The sequence below is a fragment of the Mesoplodon mirus genome, assembly GCF_964341445.2.
Source record: "Mesoplodon mirus genome assembly, chromosome: 13".
NCBI classification, from domain to species: domain Eukaryota; kingdom Metazoa; phylum Chordata; class Mammalia; order Artiodactyla; family Ziphiidae; genus Mesoplodon; species Mesoplodon mirus.
The window spans coordinates 29,396,800-29,418,086 of NC_138989.1; the positions used below are offsets into that span (position 1 = coordinate 29,396,800).

Sequence of the window (21,287 nt, forward strand, 5' to 3'; positions counted from 1 at the left end):
TCAGTTATCCTGGGGCATCTCAGAAATTGTCCTGTTTTGAGATGTATAACATCAGAAACTTGTATTTTAGAAAACACATTTTATACAATTTGTGGTTTGTTCCTCTTTAATTTTGTAGCATGTTTGTTTTTAAAATGTCTACTTTTCTCAAGTTTTTGAACAGAATATCAAAAAAGGCATTTTCTCCCCCATTAGGAAGGGAAGGAAAGTCAAACCCTAGGGTAGCTCTGGGGCAGGGGGAGTGAAGACTCCTCTCCACTGAGGAATTCTGACCTGGAAACAAAATCCCTTCGGACTGGGGGAAAGGAGACTGGTGTCTTTTATTTATTTTTGTAAGACGGGCCATTTCCTCACGTCCAAAACAAACAAGCAAAACACTTGTTTGAAGGACCTCAAAGAACCTTGGAAAAACTCATGATGTTTACTGCATCTTTGGACAAGCCAGAGACACTTTCACACTGACCCATGGAGAAACGTGATTGGGCTTTTCAGAGCCAACAACATCCACTTTGCTTGTTGGCTCACAACACCCGATGTAGTCCCTCTGCTGAAAAGTCATGGAAAACACGGATAAATCCCGGGCCTAAAGAACAGCCTCTTGTGGGCTACAGTATTGCCACAGCCCAGAGAACACATGTAAATATACTTTTTCTGTATTAAGATTTAAAGGAAGGTAGATTAAACACACACAAACCCCAAAGTGGGGAAAACCAGGAAGGTCAAGAGGTTGCCCGAGCTGCAAGGACCCAGATCTGGAGAACCCCCTGTATTGATCTCCAGCTGAGTCTCGGGGCTGCAGTGGACCCATGCGCCCCAGGTTTCGGTGGCTGCTGTCCTTACCTCTGTAACATGCCTGGGTGTGTCCGTTACTCCATGTGTGCTTAATAAGTGCTTATGACTGTTCCAATTGAATTAAAAAGAAGATAGGAAGGATCTGGGTTGGAAACCATGTGATCTGATTAAGCTGCAGAAGCCCCCCCAGGGGATGCAGCAATGAACAGAACAAAGTTCCTGCCTTCACGATGCTTACACTGTGCAGAATCCACAGTCACCCTTCAAAGTGTAACAAGCACCACCTTCTGGAGGAATCTGTGCTCAAACTCCCTGAAAGTGAGCAACATTCACCATCACACTCTCCCATAGTACCTGACTCTTCTGCTTAGTCCTCTGCACTCGGGCCTGGTTTACTTAATTATTTACAATTATTGATTCATGTCTGTCTTTACCGGATGGTCACTTCATAAAGGCAGCGGCTATGCTGCTTCTGCACCGCTGTGTTTTTGAGTCTATCAAGCATATTGTTGGCTGCAAGAGACATTTGTTTTTGCTTTTAATTTTTTTTTTATTCAGCAGGTTCTTGTTAGTTATCTATTTTATACATATCAGTGTATATATGTCAATCCCAATCTCCCAATTCATCCCACCACCACCACCCCTACCTCTCTGCTTTCCCCTCTTGGTTTCCATACGTTTATTCTCAAGAGACATTTGTTGATTGTGCCTAATTGCTTGCATTAGGTACTTGTATTTTTCAATATACTTTTAGCCAAAAGGTGGCACTGCAGGAGAATAAGTGAAGGAGGCTGCAAACTCGCTGACTCAACTGAATGGGATGGGAGAGTCCCAGTCATAGGCTAATGTTAATAACTAGAAATAGCCAATCCTCAAACTTGTACACATTCCATGCAAACACACATCCGAACGCTCTTAAGAGCAACAAACGAAAATCTCCTAGACTCACCAAGAATATTCATATTTCTAAGACCGTTTAAGAGGTCCTGGTGAAGTTCCAAGAAATACAACTGGAATCTAAATCATTCTGAAATGTGGATTTATTAACTAATAAATGTCTATAGGATACAGACAAGGAGGCTTTTCCTATTTCAGTGGCTCTAGGTAAAGAAAAAAACTTGTGATTTTTTTGTTTAGTAACTTGCTTTGAATGACCACATTTCACTGCTAACCTGTTACTGGAATTCCAGTCCCCTTCTTAAAACTCTTCCCAGAGTTTAAGTGTTTCAGCCTCTTCAAAGCCTTCAGGAGAAACTCTAAAGAAAGCAGCTAGACAACCCCTTGATAAAAAGTCTGCTCATGGTGTCAGCTGTGAATAATGCATGGTGGTTTCTATGTTTTAGTGTCAGCCATCTGGGCACCTGTGCCCCAGGCAAGTCACCAACCTCCACAGAGCACTTTCCCCATGAATTCATACTCTCTTCCTTTATGTGTGTCATACAAAAAACAAATAAAACTGTACATGCTCCTTTATTTTCATATGAGATCTTTCTTACCCAGTAATAAATATTTGTGTGTGTGTGAGTGTGTGTATGTGTGTGTGTGTTTGTGTGTGTGTGAGTAATGGAGCCAAATAAGCAGAATACAATTCATTTGGAAACAAGGTTTTGCTATATAGCCTGCTTTACAGTTTGCATTATACACGAAATTTTGTCCATGCCCTGAAAGCCTAGAATCTGATTGAAAAAATAAGTCACATATATAGGTCTGTTGGCTGATTTTTCAAAGTTCTTGATCAACAGACACAAAATCAACAGTCTGCCTCAGGTTCTGAATCCATATGACAGCTCACAAATTGTACTTCGGGCCAAGGTGTAAACTTTCTGTACACCCAGCAGGAAGATGACAGGTAAAGACCAGATGTCACAGATGGTGAAGTGTGGGTACATAGGGATTTCTTGCATTTTCGCTGGAGATGACTGGGGGAAACCGTCTGGGGGAGAACCTCTTTGACAGAAGTATAGCATGATGATGTCTCCTACAAATTAGTAGAAGTTGTCCAGGTTTTTGGAATTTGGAGACCTTGAAAATACTTCTGCTGTAAACATCAAACTGACAGCTTAAAAAAAGGGTAACCACAGAATATATTAGCAAAAAGAAGAAAGGCTTTCATTCTGCTTCCAAGTTTTTCAAGTAAAAGAGCCAAAAACCACGTGGCTCCTAACTAAAATCACTTCTAGACGAATATTGTGACTTATAAATGAAAACACAGAAACATGTATCTCTGAAAGTACTAAATGAGTACATATGTAAGGAGAACACGCTACCTATGGGAGAGGACGTCCTCAAGTTGGCGAGAGTCATCATGTTCTCTGCAGGCTCGATGGCGTCTATGGATTTTGGCAGATTTCACTGGGAGTGTCAACTGCCAAGTTGACAACTTTTATATTCCTCTGGGAAACACTGTTTGGTAAAGTTACCAGTTGAGACTGAAAAAGGTTATTAACTCTGTGTTTGCATATTGAGCACGTTAGAGAAAATTAGCATTTGGGACAAAGATGGTGTTTCTGAATGATTTTGTCAATTGGGGTAGCATTAAACAAAGTTCAGAAAAGATAAAGGCTAAACAGGTGAGATGAAACCCACATAAGCCACAAAGTGACATATTCTTTGCAGCTAAAACTCAAACACTTGTGAGAACGTCTATCACTCGACTGTGGGGCAGTTTTTAAACATGTTACTAAGGGCCAGGGCATCTGACTATCAGAGCAGTTGCCGTGTTTCAGCATAACAGCTTCAGAAATGCAGGAACAGTCCTTGTTTTCCAATAATAGCAATAGCAATAATAATACTACTACTAATAATAGCCACTACTGCTCATTGGATGATGCCTGTGCTCCAGGTTTCTCTGGGTGTTATCTCCCTCTGCATAGCGCTCCATATCAGGTAGCATGTATTATTTTCTTCAACTTACAGAAGAAGAATCTGTGGCATTAAAGTCTCAATAATGACCGGAGGAAGCCATTGATTTCCATGTAGATGCAGAGACACCTGGAGTGACCAATGCTTGATTCATCATGTGTGCAAAAGTTGGGGTCATATGCTTTAGGTGCTCATTAAATATCAAAACAATATGTTTATGAGTATTCAATGTAGTTGATTTTCTCCCCAAACCATTTTATACCTCATGCCAGGTTTCAGGCAAGATCATGCTCAGATGGGGGACAAAGGTGGCTGGCCAAGCAGGGCTCCGACCAAGGGGATCAGTATCCTGTGGGTTGGAAAATCCTTCAAAATCAGCCTGTCTAGATAATAGCTACTGCTTTTCAGATTGGGGAAATTTTAGGGTAAAACAGCGATTTTGAAGACATCTAGACGGTTGTTAGTATGGGAAACCTACGAAGAAAATGACAAAATATTTAGAGTAAACTGAGGATTCATGTGGTGACACAGTGTTACGTAACATTCAGGAGGGCTTTTGACCTCCTAATTTGGTCCCAAGAACAAGTTGTGCCAGAGAGAGCGAGAGAGAGGGAGAGACAGAGGGCCAGAGACGACACCACCTAGGAACATCACAGTGCTAGCCCTGACCCTAACTTGGAAAATAGGGGCAGACTGACATCAGGCTTCTACAAAACACAAAACACCTGGCGGTAGTCACAGATTTGCTGATAATTTAAGTTCCTGTTATCTTCTCTTGCTCTAGTGTGCGGCATGCCGTTTGAGGTTCCGATGTCCAGGCTTCTCCAGGGCTCCAGAGCACACAGATGGTCTAACTTTCTGGGTGTCTTCACAAGATTTGACTGCTTCGTGGCTTCATAAAAAAGTAATGGTTTGCAGTGTATTTGTCATTCTCAGCGAATTTGTGAAGGCACCTGAGCTCAGAACGTAAGCTTAACTGTATCTCAAAAAAGGGAGACCTGGTTGGTTAACACAGAGAACCAAGGTTTGCATAATTTCCATCAGCAGACGTTTCCATCATGTAAAACCAATTAAAGCCCAGAAGGCTGGTGCGCAGTGGAAGTCAAGTTTTTCCCTCTCTGCCCTCCTGATGGAAATGCCAGTTCTGAACGGTCCTCCTTACATATCAGATCACCTACTTCAGGTCCCCAGGATTCCCACAGTGCTGAAGCGGGTCTCCCCCACGGCTGGGTAATCGAGAGATGAGGGACGCAGACAGGCTGTCGTCTCCAAGCTAGAACCAGATCTCTCTAGATCTTACCTAGAGAACGAGAAAAAGGGAGGTTATGAGGAGAGAAGGGGAACAGTATACTCTCTTCCCAGGGGTCATGAAAAGCAACAAACAAATCCGAGGCGAAAACAAGACTTCTTCAAAATATACGGAGCGGGTGCGCATCTGACCCCTATGCCCATTCTTGGAAAGACTCAGGATTTCCCAGAGCCCAGTCAGAGCTAACACTTCTCACCAGGTTCTATATGGGCAGGACATTGGTCTGGATTAATTGTTTCTATTCTTCTCAATCCGTGCAAGTGGGCACGTGTGGGCCTGGCACACGTGACAGTCCCACAAAATTGTTCTGTTCTCATGTCGCTTGCGCATGATTCCTGAGCCTTAAAGGACTCCCTGGGCTGGGCTGAGCTCAGGGGCGCGCCCTGTGGACAGGATACCAGGATGGTTCCTTATGTCTGCAGAAGGACAGGACCCAGCAGTGCTCTGGGTCTGGGGAGCGAGTGCTCCAAGTCCCCCGCTCGGAAGCTCGGGCTCGCCAACACCGGGTTCCGGCGACCCGACCCTGCTCCGGCCTCCAGCCGCCCGGGGGCGGGACCCCGCGCAGCTCCGAGCCGCCCTCCCATTGGCCGGCGCGCACGCCCTTCCGCGAGCGCGGCTTCGAAAGTTTCATTGAAGGTGGAGAAGTGCGCGCCCGCCGGGAGCACGGGCTGCGCCGCGAGGGCGAGGCTGCGCCGCTCGGGGCGGGGGCGCGCTGGCCGCCGGGCGGCGTTCGGTTTTCATTTTATTCGTTTAAGTCGAGGCCGCCGAGGAGCCAGTGGAGTCTGAGCCCCTCGCGCGCTTTCGTCTCGACTTCTGCCCCCACTCGCGTCCCACAGAGGACCCGTCAGCGAGCCCCGCGCTGTCGGGAATGGTTCCTTGCGCCGGGCCGCTCGCGCCCAGCTCTCTCCAGCCCGAAGCCCGGGGGCGTAGAAGCTGAGTCGCGCGCCGCTGGGGGAGCCGCCGCGGGGCCGCTCGGGGCCGGGGCCGCTCCGGGAGCCCAGGCCGAGGGCCGGGCCGGGCCGGCAGCCCTGCCACCTCGCTTCGGAGGAGGCTCGGCGGAGAAGACTGTCTGCCACCCCCGAGCGACAACCTAGGAGCCGACAGAAGGACAGCACGCCCTTCTCGCCCCTTTCCTCGCCGCACCGCCTCGCGGGACCCTCCTGAAGTGCCCCGTACCCCGCCCCGCTCCGGCCTCCGCCACCCGCTGCAGAAGCCCCCGGCGCCGGATCGGGGAGTCCACACCGGATGGGCCGGCCGTGCGGGGTCGGGCGCCCGGCGAGTGGGCTTCCTAGGGCCTGCTGAGCGGCGGCCGGGAGAGCGGAGAGGGGCGGCCGGGAGTGGAGAGCGCGCCCTCGGGGCGCACAGCGCGGCGGCCCTCACAGAGGCGATGCCCGGGCGGCTGGGAGCCGCCGGCCGCAGGAGGTCTTAGGCGGACATGGGCTTGGCAGCCCAGTCCTAGCGACCCTCTGCTCCAACTCGCTGGACGGACGCGATGGCCTCGGAAGTTGTGTGCGGGCTCATCTTCAGGCTGCTGCTCCCCGTCTGCCTGGCAGTAGGTGAGTGTTTTCCGCTCTTCGAGATTCCAGGGTGAGGGGGCGGGCTTCGGAGCAAACCCGGGTCACTGGCTCGAGTGCCCGGGACCCGGTTCGGAGAACCCGCGCCGCAGGCCCGGTGCCACAGCAGGGCACTGGCACTTTCCGCGTCGGAGCGCACGAGCGGGGTCTCCACGAGCGGGGTCTCTCTCAACGGTCCAGCTGCAGAGTCCGGGCGACCGGGCCCGGCCTGTGTTGGAGACTGTTGAATGTAGTTACACGTGGAATTTTTTTGTGGAGTGCTGACTCGTGCACAAAGGATGCGAATCTGGCTGGAAGGCAGTTGTAGACCCCCTTCCCAGGATCGTACAAGAGTCCCCCTCCGCCTGTCCCTAGACGCAGGGCGCACGGTGAACCAGACAGTTCCTAGGCCACCTCTCCCCTATCCAATATCCCAGCCATTGTGACGGAAGAGGGCAAGGACTCAGGTCGTTCTAAAAAGAACAGGAGGGCGCCAGGAAGCAGTGCCCCCGAAGTTGCTTACTTTCTTTTTCTCTCACAAAAGCCGCTACAACAAAAGTGCTGGTCGCGGAAGCTGCAGACACCAAAACCCATCCCCCACTCCGGCGCCGTCCAGACAGATCTGTCGCCGGTTAGAGAGTCGCACTGGGACTCCGAGGCTTAAGGGAGGGCCAGAAGGGAGCCTCGCCGACTCCCAGGCAAGGATCTCACTATTTCTACGCGGTTGGCAGGGCGTGAAAAGCCACTGGGTGTCAGGTCCAAAGACACGGGCCCGGCGGTGGGCTTGGAGTGAGAGTTGCCGAGTTTCTCCTCTAGTAGACCGTGTATGCTACACTGAACCCCACTCCTAAGGTGACTGTGGGCGCCTAGCTCTCCCCTGTCCCCACCAGAGCTAGAAAAGAGAACACTTCTTACCAAGTAGCAGTTGCATTTACAAAGAGAGCCTGACCTGTGCAGAAAAAGCTACCTTTTCCCATTTTGCCAGAGGTGGAGGAATCAAGATCACACCTGTGCTAAGTGTTTTCTTTGAGCAGGTAATCGAAAGGGGGCCCTGGAGGGGTTCCTGAGGGTTGATCCCAGCTCCCGGGGGGGGATTTTGTAGTCGAGTATTAACACGGAAGACACCTCCGCGGAAAACCGAGAAGGCTTGCGGAGTGGAAACAGCCGGAGGCGAAAGGCCTGGTCCTCGGGCAGGAGGAGGGACCAGCACGGATGCCAGCCTCGGCCTCTTTGACACTTGAATTTCAGGGCAGGACCGTTTTGCAGGGATCTTTGTCCTTGATCATCGCTCCTGTAGGGGAGGAGCGCAGCTCCCACGAAGCTGCTGAGGGCCTCTCTCCCCGCCAGTTGGCTTGAGTTTTAAAAGAAAAAAGCCTTTGGGAAAGCGATCTGGGGAAATAGCGCGGCTGCTTCACAGGTCGCGTCCTGTCTGGGGGCCCGCTGACGCCGTGCCTGGCTCATTCCCTATTTGCCGAGTGGACGCTGGAGCCAGGGTTACCAGGGGCTTTCGGTGTGGGGTCGACTCGCGGTTGTCAGTGAGGTGGGGAGTGGCTCCCTCCTCCCCCAACCCCTCCCCCCGTCTCCGCAGTCCCTCCACCTCCCTTCCCCTCCTCCCCCGTCTCGGCGGGGTGGCAGCTCCCGGGGACTGTCGGAAGAGTCAGGAGGGTGGTTTCTTGCGGCGCACACCTAGCGGAGCGAAAGGACAGCAGGGATTACCCGCTGATGGCCAGGGACCTCGTGCTGAGCTTGGCGCTCGCAGGACCCAGCTCGCTTGCTCCGATGGTCCCCGGCCGCCGGGGTGGGGGCCGTCTCATTCCGACTCATCATGGGGGTCTACACCGCAAAGTCCTTCTGCAGGATTGTTGAGCCCTACCCTCCCGAGGGCCGGGGCGCGGCACACTCCCAGTTCTGGCGTCAGAGCCGCGAGGCGAGAGCCGGATGCTCCCAGGGGCGCCGGGAGGAGCGGCGACCACGGTCGCGTGGTGGGATCCCGCCACCGCCCGGCCCTTTTGCCCCTCCCCCTGGCTTCCTCCCCGCACCCCTGGGCCCCGCGATGTGGTCACCGCCCGAGGAGCGCTGGGGCCCAGCCAGGCTTGCCCGGGGGCGGGATGCGCACGTGCGCCCAGTGGCCCCCCACCCCCCGACCTTCCCGGCGGGAGGGCGGCGTCCGGGGACAGAGGAGGGCCGCGTCGCCCGCCGCCCTGCACCGCCTTCCCTTCCAGCTCGTTCCTCTGGATTCCCCCCGCCTTCCGGGTTCAGGGAGGCTAACCTGTGTGTGTGTGAGTGTGTGTGGAAGGGTGCGCGAGGGGTGGGCCGTATCATGTTAGCTCCTGTGGCTCCCCACTCCCCGGAGGAGGAAGGGGAAGGACTTGGACCTCGGACCTAGCCCCCTGCCTGGAATGAGAGCAGAGCTCCTGGGAGGACCAGAGCTCTGACCCCCGACTGACCCCTCACTGGTCGGTGAGGAAAGACAACCCACTTCCGACGGCTAATGCGCCTTCTAGTCTTTGTACTTGACTTGCAGGACGAAAGGCGGCTGGGTGGGTGTCTCCTGATTCGGGCATTCAATTCTCTTCTATAGGAAGTGGATGTTTTCAAGGTTATTGGAGGGTTTTCAGGTCCGCCTGCTCCCAAGGTACTACTAAATCAAATATTCAGGTTTCCCTAATATCCTGGGCATGGAGAGTGCAGTGATCCGCTTGCCATTAGAATCGATTTTTACGTTTTAGCCGTCTATTTTTATATCTGGCTAAGACAGCCTTCAAAGCCAAGCATTTGCAGAAGCTCATGCATTTCTCTTTAAAAACACTCCTCCAACATCATTTCAATGGACTGTTGAAATGTTTCTGCACATGGATGTCCTAGTCTCTTCACCTAAGGATGGATGCTAAAAATTAACTGCCATTGTGTTTAATTCAATGTTTGAGTTCTTTCTTTTTCTGTAAAAGAAATTTACAGAGAAATGATAAGTGAAATCAGGCCTCTTTTATGCAGGTTAGGTGGCTCTTAAGTGTTTAAAGCAGGACAAAACTGTAGTATAATATAATATAATATGATGTCATATATCACATGATATGATATATATGATATGGTATAATATGTTGTTTATCATCCAAAGTGGACATCCAGTGGCAAGTTTTCCTACATCAATAGAGACTGAAAATTTTAAAGATCTCCAAAATTGTCTATGAGTACTTGGGTAGCCACCCTGATTTTTTTTTTTAAACCTTACATGAAAGAGAACCTAGACAAAACCTTCCATAATGTTATGCAATCTTTAATAATTGTAATAATATCTGGTCACTGTTGAGCACTTTAGAAATATTTTTACATTTATTTTCTTTTGGCTTGACTCTACTGTCCCACCCAACTTTAAGTATATGGTTTGAGTCCATTCCTGGATTGGGAACTGGTTGGCATATTTTTATTCACACGCTGCTGACCATTCATTCCATCTCGCCTGCTGTTGCCTGGAGTCTCCTAATGTCTTTCCTGGAAGAGCTGACTTAACGTTATTTTGGGGGGAGGAGAGGGGAGCCTGGCTTGGACAGAACAGATTGGTCCAGGAGGGGAAGAGTCACAAGGCATCGCGAGTTTATGCTTCCCCTAAATGAGGTGACCAGAGCGGAACAGGAGACTGTGTAGATTATGAAAAGAATCAGCCAACCAGCTAGTGCTCTGAGGGCAAGTCACACTTGGATAATATTGCAAATCCACCAAGAATCTCTAAAATTCCCTTTAGAGATAGCTGGATTAAAATGAGCAAAACTTTGGAGTCATTTTTGGAATATGTACGAGTAGGGCTATATCTCAACGTAATTTCCTCTCTGTTGTGTAATATATTTTCCCCTGTAACGCGTGTCATTTTGTAATCACACTTACACATACTCCAAGAATTACCAATGAGCAGGGCCTAGAGTCTCCCCGGCCTCTGCTGTAGCTGTCAGAGATAGGCGGTCTCAGCTGCTAAAGGATGCATTGGCAGCTTTAATATCACTTTCTTTTCCATCACACCTTCTCAGCCTTAGATAGGTGTATACTATTTATCACTTTCAGAAAGGACAAGAGTGCTAGGGAAAAGGATTGGGAATTTATAGCTTAAATCTAAAATAAAATATTTCGTGAACAGACAGGCAAGATCATTTTGTCACTTGGGCTGTAAAAGCTGGAGCCATGTGTCCACCTCATAGTTTGTCACTGGGTCTGTCCCCCTACAGGCCATGTGTGCCTGCTCATCATTTGGGGAGGAGGGTGCAGTGACTCAGCAATTTAAGAGACGTCCACTCACATCCTGGCTCTGATTGCAGAGTTGGTTTGGCTTGTTTGTTTCTCTTCCTGCACATTGGGGATATTAATACCTCCTTCCTGCACACCTTGGGTAATGCCTGACACACTGCAGTTACTCTTAAAGGGAGGGATTATGACTGCTTTTGTGAGTACAGTGGCAGGAAGGCTTGAGGAAAGTCTGCGTAGAAGTTAACAGACTAGCAGGTGGTGACATGAGTCATAAGAAGCCTGAGTTGAGTAGATGGGATTCGTATGAAAGCAGTTTAGTACGGAAATCTAGAGCTGAATTATGCGATTGAAAGTTGGTTTGTGTGTGGCAGGAGGATTTTTAATGATCAGAATTTTTATCGACATTTTATTCAATATTCTATGTATCTGCATTGCATTCTCATTAAATAATAGATTCTCCCTAGAACTATACTGACAATGTTTACTTTTGTCTTCCTGACGCTATGCCATCATTTTCATAGTCTTTAATATGATCTTATTTTTCAATTTCTCTGTTTATTACATGGACATTTCCCTTTCAGATCCTGTGATACTACCAGTTAATTGTTTATAAAGTTGCATAGTTACAGTATAATATTATAATTTTTTCCATAAATGTCCAGGAGAACTTAGAATAGTGTAAGTGTAGCTGCATATTTAAGAGTGCTTGATTGAAGAATCATATGATGATACGATGTATAGAATGTAAAACATTAAATTTTGTAAGATTTGTAGATTTACACAGTTGTTTTGAGGACATGCAGTCAGATCAACAAAATAAAGCCAATATCTGATTGAATGGAGGCTAAACACAAGGTTGAATTGGAAAACACTGAAACGATATTTGGCTGTAACAGATAAACCTAGAGGAAGCTTATTGCATTCACCAGCCCCTCACTTGGCCTCTTAGACCCATTAGGACATGGCAGGATCAAGAAAATGAGGAGACCACACGCTAAATACCTGTTCAGAGAGCACATCAGACACACAGTTTGTAGCAATTTCATTATTTCTGAACTGTCCAATAACTAGCTAATGGGAATTCAAGAATGATAACATACAAATTTGCATTTTTCCTATTTATTGGTAGATTAAAAAAACTATACATACTATCAATTTAAAAATGTTTTTCCAGGCTCCTGCAGAATATACAATTTTGGTTTGCTTCTTTTCATCATATGGAATGGTGATGTCTCCTGATTCATAACCTGCTATTTTTGAATTCTTCTTTTCAGCTTTACTGGTAGACACACATTAGCATTAAACTAGGATATTATGGGGGAATATTTCAACTTTTTTCTATGTGAATTTCAAACTTTCCACACATTTCATAACAAAGAATGGACTGGGTGTATCCATGTGGTTAGTTCTGTGGCAATTTCACTTGTCACCGGGGGGGTGAAGGTTTTGCTGAGACTTTCAGTGCTCTCTTAGGGAGTTATTTTCTCTATGACCCAAACTCAGAGGATTCTCCCCTGGGCACTTTTTCCCCTCTCTGAACTACCCCCCCCCGCCCCCCCCCAGCCCCCTAAACTTGACTCCATCAATGTCAGGCATCCTGTCCTCACCCTGAGCCACCTCCCGTGTGCTCAGAGCAAGCTTTCCTTCCACTCCTGAACCTGCACATTTCTGATGAGACGGTTGGTACCACTGCCCACAGGTTGGTACCACTGTCCAGATCACGCACCGTGTTCATAGATGTCCCCTAGGTTTGTCTTTTCTCTTTCTCCTTGGCTGGCAGAAGTGTTGCCTGGGTTCACATCCTGTGTGTCCTGCAGTCTTGGAGGGGCCTCAAGCCTCCGTCTTGGCCTCTGTCCATCCTACCCGTCCGCTGAGCCATGTGCCTTCCCCAGCTTGAAGCCTCTTCCAGAATCTACTCTGCGGTGAGGAGAACGTGGCCCTTCTCTTCTGCCCATCACATCCCAGCCTCCCCGCAGCAAATCTGGGGGAGCCATGTGGCCACGCCCACCTCCACCACGGGGCGAAGCCTCGGCCAGGCAAACATGCAATCCTGGCCTGGGAGTGAGGAGATTCTTTTCTTTGGGTGACAGATGGCCCTTTCAGCCCGTTCTAAGCAAAGATGAGTCCCCTTTTCAGTATAGGTTCTCAGGGTAATGAGGCTGAGATGAGACGAACTTTATTTCCCTCACGTGACAGTCGGGTTGCAGTGCGCATGCTCACTGCGCTCTGGGAGGTGGTCCAACGGGGCCGTCACAGCTCTGCTGTCCCACCGGAGTTGCATCCATCCCTGTGGCTCAAGTTCGCTGTTCCCACATCCACGTCCAGCTGGACGTCCCATTTCTCATCCTTGTGTTTGTATAAGTTGGTTCAAATAGCTTGCTTCCCTCCTATTGCTTAGTTGGGGCAGGATGGGCAACCTAGCTGAATGGGGGGTGCAGTGTGGGATGGTGGATGTGGAGAAGGTCTAGATGCCAGGGGTATCTTAAGAGGCTAGACTACCACTGGGCGTTTAGGGGTTTACCAAGAAGAGTTCTGCTACGAAAAGTAGCACATCTTTCCTAGGGCTAGCTCCTTATACAGGAAACAGAACACAAACATTCTTTCTCATTCTCCTTCTTTTGTTTGTAGTGTATGGTTTCTGACATCCAGGGGGAAATATGCCTCAGCTCCAAAGCCTGGTTGTTTAGATCCCCATCTTGGCCTGTCATACTAGCTGTGTGATGTTGATCAAGGTGCTTAACCTCTCTGTTCTTCAGTGGTTTCACTTGTAAAACGAGTTGTTAGTAATGGTACCTAGCTCAGAGGGCTGCTGATGGTGCTTGGAAAGCCCTTGGTGCAGTGCCTAGCCTGTGGTAAATACTTAATAAAACTTAGGTCTCCTTATGAGTTGCAAACTCAGAATTTAGGCATTATTATTAGTCTGAGGTGAGTCTGAGGACCTGTTCCTTTGGGGCAAGGTAGTTTCCACGGGCAGATAATTTGCAGTTGCAATAACTTCCAAGGGAGCTTCAGAACAAGACCTGATTTGAAGACAGTCTGTGTGCCCCCACCACCACCAACCCCCTAGTCGGACAGGCGGGGAGGCTTCTGTGCCACTGCTCGTTGTTACCTTTGAAACTATGGAATGTCTGCTCACCTTTAATTCTCCTTCCTAGGCAGGCTGAATTGCTTCCTCTGTGTTCACCCGGCACTTTGCTTCATATAATCACGGACTTTTTAATTTTTTTATTGACGTATAGTTGATTTACAATATTGTGCCAATCTCTGCTGTACAGCAAAGTGACTCAGTTTTACACATATATACATTCTTTCTTTAATATTCTTTTCCATTATGGTTTATCCCAGGAGATTGGATATAGTTCCTCGTTCTATACAGTAGGACCTTGTTTATCCATCCTAAATATAATAGTTTGCATCTGCCAACCCCAAATTCCCAGTCCATCCCTCTCTCTCCCCCTCCCCCTTGGCAAAAACAAACCTGATCTCTATGTCTGAACCACAGAGTTTTGTACTAAGTTATGTGATCCCACTCTTCCCTTCCACGTGCCTGCAAGTTCAGGGACCCCACGTGATCCTTTGTCATATCCCCAGCACTGAACTTACTGCATAACACACAGTAGGTAGTAAATAGATATTTTTAGGGTTTTTTTAAACTGTAAAAATTGTATCCTATCATTACCGTTCAGCTGTCCAGGCAGGGCTGTGACCCACAGTGAACACCGAAGAAATATTGCCAACTGATTGATTAATGAAATCAAGGGCTAAATTTTTTCCCTTGAATATTTCAGAAGTCTGAAAAAAGAGTTAAGTCTAGCATCTTATAGCTATGGGTTTTTACATCTTTGAAAATAAAATGCATGACGGTCTAATTTGAATGCTCTGCAACTTTCCTAAATGTGCATTTTCTCAGTAGGACAATTAATACCTTTTACTTGCTTTGCAGTGAATAGAGAAAGAAAAACCTGCTTGTCGGTGGTAAAGCTTGCCCGGAGCATCATCTTATATTTTAAAATGTTTTTAGCTCTCCTTGAACCACACACATCGATCTGTTTTCTGTTGCGGTTGAATTCCCGGAGTCAGCAGTTTGGGCCACAGGTGCAGAAAAGGAGGAAGGATGGAGGACCTTAGCAACTGAGAAGCTAGAGCAGAGCGCCATGGAAACGGGTTAGAGATCCACGCAGACCTGAGTCCTTCCTCCTCCTGCTGTCCTGGGACTGTGCCTGCCTGCTGGCAGGTGCTGCTCTGGCATCTTGGTGAGAACACGTCCCCTGCTTGGGGATCCAGGCAGCACGTATTTTCGGAGGCACCCTGGTCTGAAGGTCTAAAGACCAAGTCTCCATCCTGTTAATAGCGAGCTATGGGACTTTGCCAATTCATGGAAACGCTCTGTTCCTCAATTACACTATCTAGAAAATGAGGTGTTAGAGGCTAAGGAATATTTTCCTGATTCTCCAGTAATATTTCTGCACATACTTTCCTTCAATATTAGAAGGGATGACTAGAAAGCAGTGCTTTTTAGCCAACACACCAGAATTCTTTCATCTAAATTGTTCTGGTTTCTTAATAACCATCAGACTTAACATATTTCACACTCGCTCTGTAAGAATTGTTAGGAATTGCTAAGGAAAATAATTTTCTATCATGTTAGGTATTCGATGGAGCATTTTTTAGAACAGTTGGTTATGAAGGAGACACACTCAAGCTGAGGTTTTGCAATCCTCATTTTTTGGTGGTTTTCCCTCACTTGCTGCCAGCACAGTATCACATAGAGCACACACCCTCTGTGATGGTAACAGCGAGAACTCTAAACTGTGTGGTCAGGTGTGCTTTAGAATCAGCTGTGTGTGGCTTTGCAGAAATAAAAGAATTTTACCACCTGCAGTTTATGATCAGACATGCCTATAAAGAAAATCAAACCACATAGAGTTACCAACTGAAGTGAAATGAAATTGTCAGGGCGTAGAACTGTATAGACAAGATTTGAATCAGAGAAAGATATTTTGAGTAAAATACTGAATTTTATCACAAAGCATAACGTTTCAGTGACCTCACAGACCTTCTGAGATCTTAGCTGGGCAGTTCTGTTACCCAGAAAAGGAAATGGGAGGTGGCACAAAAATCTCAGGTGTGTGTAGGACAGGTGAGAGTCACAGGTGCTTCTTGCCCTTCAGAGCCTCCCCCTTCCTATTCCTTCCCCTCCTTCCCTCCTCCTCCTACTTGACTCTTGGCCTTGGGGCTTGAACTCAGAGTGGCAGGTGAGCAGTGAAGCATCCTCAGGTAGAGCCAGACCCCCCCAACCCTGTTCCCGACAGGGCAGCTGCAGCTCAGGCCTGGGCCGGACCGTTTTCAGTCCGGGAAGAGAACATTAAAGGTCAGATGACAAGGCTGGGGGGAGAGGGATTGCCATAAAATGGGGTTTGTTTCTGGCGAGACAGCATTTTCCAGAAGCCTCCGGCTCCCTAAAACTTCTCATTAACAACCACAAACCCCTTCAGCAGTAATTTTCGAAGCATCACCACTTGCTGTTGCATCACTTTGGAGTCACAGTGCATCTCTGAACTGCGGTGGCAGGGCTGGCCTGACAACCCTCACCTCCTGCACTGGGCTCAGCTTATAATTACTCTGGGCTATTTTCAAACCTGAAAACCACCCTCAACAATTTCCCACCATCGAGGTTATTAAAAGGGATGTGGCAGTGGCCCCAAATGCATTTCTTAAATTGGGTACCTAAGTACTTGGAGCAGTTATCTTTAGAATAAGGGTATATCTTCCCAAAGTTACTACCTCTAAGGGAACAAATCTCAGTTGTTACCTTATCCTTGGGACAGTGATTGGTTACCTATTCCAATCTGTCTAGACTCAGGTTTACCTGTTACATCTAGTCCTGGAGAGTGTATTTTAAATGTAGTGCTGATCTTCCAAAGAGGGAAAAGATGCTAGTCAAACAAACTGTTTAGAATAACTTTGCAACATAATCATATTTTATACATTTGAATATGTATATAATGCATCTTCTTTAAAAAAAGGTATTTGAAATGTGGTTTTAATGGTCCATTGGTGACTGTGTTTCTTCCCATCACTCTTTAAAATATTCATCTGATTTTGGCCAACTTTTCTTGCCCCTACCCTGTTATCCATTTCCCAGACTCACTAGAACTCGCAGTGATCCAGGTCTGTCCATGTGCCCAGGCCTTTCTATCTGAAGGCGGCACTGGCTCTGGTTTACCCCAGTGTCAAAGGAAGCTCATGTCTGGTTTTCTATGGATTTGTGTCTTGTGATCACTTCTGACGTGCTTGCTTTCTAGGTTTCTTTATTGGCTGTTGCCCAAGGGGAGTCTGACAATGTTTAAAAGTCTTATCTTGAAGTTCTCTAAATATCAACATTTACATTTTCCCACCTGTGAATTCCTGGTTCAGCTATCGGCACTTCGTCCATCTCAATTTTCAATAAAAACATAAGATATTCTTTTGTTACCTAATTTCTTCTTTCTACTTAAAAATTAAGCAACACGGGAGGCAAGCATAAGAGAGAGATTTTCAGGTTATCCGTGCGGTCTGCAGCTTGGAGCTGTCTGCTCACTGGTTTTCGTTCTCCCACCCTCACTAGATCCCTCTGTACCCACTGTGGGTGGTGTGAGAGCCTCAGCCCCTTGGATTCTTGTTTCCAGGCTGACAACAAGCTAGTAGGTGTTCATTCAGGGTCCTTGTGGTTTATTCACTCATTCTCAGTGTGTACTTCAGTGTGGTTGCTTTGTAAACACACCCACCATTTAGCATCAGTGTTCTGTGTCTTCTTGGTATTTGTTCCACGATGAACATACGTTTGCTTCCTTTTCAACCTTTCTCTCTAGAGGGCATCACAGGTACCCATCTGACAAGTGGCTATGTAAATATAAAGAGTGGCTGTCTCTCTCAAGGTGGAGGTTCAAACTTCATAGACTCTCAGATGTGAGGTACCCCAGACATAGCTTAGCACCACCCCCACTGTTCCCAACCAAACCTGGGTCTGCTTGCCCCACATGCAGCAAAGCCGAGCTGCTGACACGGTTGTAGTGAAGGAAAGTATAGTGTTTATTGCAGGTGCCGAGCAAGGAGAACGGGCAGCTTGGGCCTAAAAGATCCGAAATCCCCCCTCCCCCACATGGCTTTCAGGGAAGGGAGTTTAAAAGCAACGTTAAGGTGAGGGTCACAGGGTGTGTGATCAGCTCGTGGACCTTCCTCTGATTGGTTGGTAGTGAGTAACGGGGTGATGTTTTTGGGAATCTCAACCTTCTGGTTCCATCCAGTCTGGGTTCTGCATGCTTGTGGTCAGCGTGTAGTCACCATCCTCCACCTGGTGGGGGTCTTAATTTCTACAGAACATCTTAAAGATATGCATCAGGTTATAATAACCTATAGCCCTTCAGAAGGAACTAGGATAATAAGGTGACTTTGTTCTCCTAATAATGAACTGCTTGAGCCTGCTCTTTGGAACTTGGGAAACACCAAACAAGAAGTAGGGGATGTTGAGGGGCTGGTACCCAGGAAGAACCCTGCAGGGTTCTGTTTCAGTATCAGTCCCCCCCTTTTCTTTGATTCTCCTTAATCCTTAGGGGAACAGGGATGGGATATAAAGGGAATGAGGTTTTGGATGGAGAGATTCATCACACAGTCGTCAGGGGGACTCGTTTTCACTCCCCCTCATCTTCCCTCAGTAATAACCAAGTCCCCACCTCCTCTCCTTCCTCCAGCTTCCAGAACTTTTCCAGGGACATGGGCTTCTAGTCATAGGGCCGGGTCCAGCCTTTGCTGACCTCACTTGTCACTGGTGATGAGATGAAGACAAATTCAGGGAGTTTCCTGGTGGTTCAGTGGTTAGTACTTGGCGCTTTCACTGCCGACGACTCGGGTTCAATCCCTGTTCGGGAAATTAAGATCCTGCAAACTGTGAGGTGTGGCCAAAAAAAAGAGAGACAAGTTTCAAGGTGGGTGGCTTCTCTGAGCCTCCATTTCCCCATCTGAAAAATGGCAGAACTCACATCTATCTCAAAATGACAGAAAGAAGTACATAAAATGATGTCAGCCAGGCCCCTGGTTGCACCTGGCTGACAAATTGAGGGCCAACCCACTGCCCTGTCGCTTTTCCTTTCTCTCCCACGTGTCTGGGCGTCTCCCCACCGCCTGCCCTCTGAGCACTGTGCCCTGACATTGTCTTGGCTGCTCTGACTCAGAGCCTTGAGGATTGGAATGCCTCCCGGGGTACCTGGTGTGAACTGGGCAAAAACCTGTTACCAAAAAGAGGGTGATTCTGAGGGCGGGGATTCAGTGACTGATGAGGATAAAATACACCAGTTCTGTTTCCAGCCAGGGTGCTAAAGTACCTTTTCTGAGGAGCTCGTAGTGTTTTAAATTCAGTTATAATTCTTTAAAGTGATCTCTTAGTAAAATACACAAAGTGTAGGAAGGAGGGTGGATTCATCTTCAACAGCGGTCTGTGTGGACAAAGGTTACTGAGCAGTGTGAACTGTCGCAGGTTTGCTCTGTGGTGATATAGGTGGTAAACTTATTTTCATTCTTATTAGATATCAGAGCTGTACAGCTAACTCTGTATTTCTTGTTGATTTTCTCAGTATTTCTTGGTTGATTTTTTTTTCTTATTGTTCTTTCAGACACAGAACTTAATGATCATAAAACGTCTTATATTTTAAGTTGTGGAAATCTTAACTTTCATACCGAATTGTGATTCTTACAATCTTTGAATTCTGTGAACATTTTCCCAGTTTGAGATTTAATTGATAACAACCAGATAATTTCATAAGAAACCAGGTGGAGTTGAGTGATCTCCTTTGCCCTTAGGACGTGGTTCAAGTTGAGTATGTTAGGTGTCAAACTTGGCTCCAAAGAGCAGGTTTTGAAGATTCTTTGAGGATGACTTACTCAGTTGGATAGATATAATAATTATGGTTTCTTGATTTGAACATTTTTTAAGAATGAAGTAAGGATGAATGATTTTCTGCTAGTTGTTAAGTGAGCCAAATAGTGAGAATTCAAAAGTGGTACAAGAGACTATCCTATTTTGTGCAATGAAAAAAATTCTAAAACATGATACAAATGTGAGTCTCTGTGCTTATCTGTAATATAAAAATTAATAATTTTGTAATAAGTGGAAAGACATTAAGCAGAGTAAATAAATACTTTTCAGTGTTTAATTAATTATTTAATCTGATGTTCTGAGGGTATTCAAAATTCCTTGAGGGTGTCGAGACATTTTTCACATAATAATGCCAAACTTCCTGCTCAGAAGAGCATTTTCAATTATGGGCCATGTAAATTTCTAGTACCTTGGGCAGTGGGCTGTGCTATTTTAGCCCGACTCCTGATACAGTTAGAATGAGTTTATGATCATGAGTTATACGAAGTTCTGATTTAATTGCCCCAAGGTTTGAAGCTACCTTTGCAGTTCCACTAGTGTCTTATACAACATATTATGAATTCCATGGCTGAACTTGCAGGCATATTACAAATGTAGGATCCTGCTAATTTCCAGGAAGGGATGTTAAGGGGTCGTAAACATCAGAGATCTCCTGTGATGTAGCAAAATCAATGGAAAACTTACCCAGGGCAGAGTTTGTTCTGAATTTGTTTATTAACATTGGTATACATGATGGTTATCTACCTGATGTTGGCCAGTTTCCCAACGTGGGAAAGTCGGGAGCAAATAAACGAAGTAGAGCTTTGGATGTTTTGTCAGTGTGGAAAACAGCGATTTGTTAATTGAGACCTGATGCCTTCATTATAGTAAGTGATTGACACAACCAGGAAACTCAAAGCACCCTTGCAGAAATCATCCATTTCTATCTCATCATGGCCATTTCTCTGGATGGTTCCACGGGGAGTCAGTCAAGGCAGACCTTGATTCTACTTTAAAAAGTAAGTGATTCACCTGTGCTTTTCTCACTGGCCTTCACAGTTTTTCTAGTTTTTCCTCCTTACTGTCAAGTTCATACTGTGCCATGGCAAGTCCCTACACAGAGTTAAGCAGTCACCATGTAAAGGCTGCTGAGCATCTGCTTTGGAGCTGACCTCGTCTGATCCCAGCTGTGCAGCCTGGATTCTGGGTGATGCTGAGGTGCCCTCTGCACCCCATTTCTCCCGTATGCAAAATGCGGTGATTAGAGGACCCATCTAATTGGCCTGCTAAGAGGATTACAATATGCCTGGCATATTTTAAACCTAAATATGTAAAATATCTAGAATTTATTTTATATCTTTTCTGTGAAAAACTTGAAGTACCTGAAATATGGAAAATTCTCCAGAATAGTTGATTGATTTATTCAATTTTTAATAAAATGTAATAAATGACTGCTTTGTGCCCCTGGCTGGGCTGGTGACCCAGGATGCAGAAGAAGCAAGTAGGACCCCTGGTCCCCCATCCCAGGCACCCTGCACTCTCTGCTCCTTGTTCTTACAGCTCCCCAGAGTACGTGTTGAATCTTATTTTATGGAGGAAAATGCTTCCCATGCCTCTGGACAGTCCTTTCCCCACATGCCGGCCA

At 47.0% G+C, this 21,287-nt stretch overlaps 1 protein-coding gene across 4 annotated transcripts in view; it reads left to right on the plus strand.

Annotated features, from left to right (window-relative positions):
* Positions 1-6,455: 6,455 nt before the first annotated feature.
* Positions 6,456-21,287, plus strand: part of PIEZO2 (piezo type mechanosensitive ion channel component 2) — a gene marked incomplete at its 5' end in the record, with an annotated part of 336,195 nt that continues 321,363 nt past the window's right edge. For all 4 annotated transcript variants that reach the window (XM_082640709.1, XM_082640711.1, XM_082640710.1 and 1 more), the window contains one exon: positions 6,456-6,519. In XM_082640709.1, the coding sequence (XP_082496835.1) occupies positions 6,456-6,519 (64 nt within the window). The remainder of the gene's footprint in view (positions 6,520-21,287) is intronic.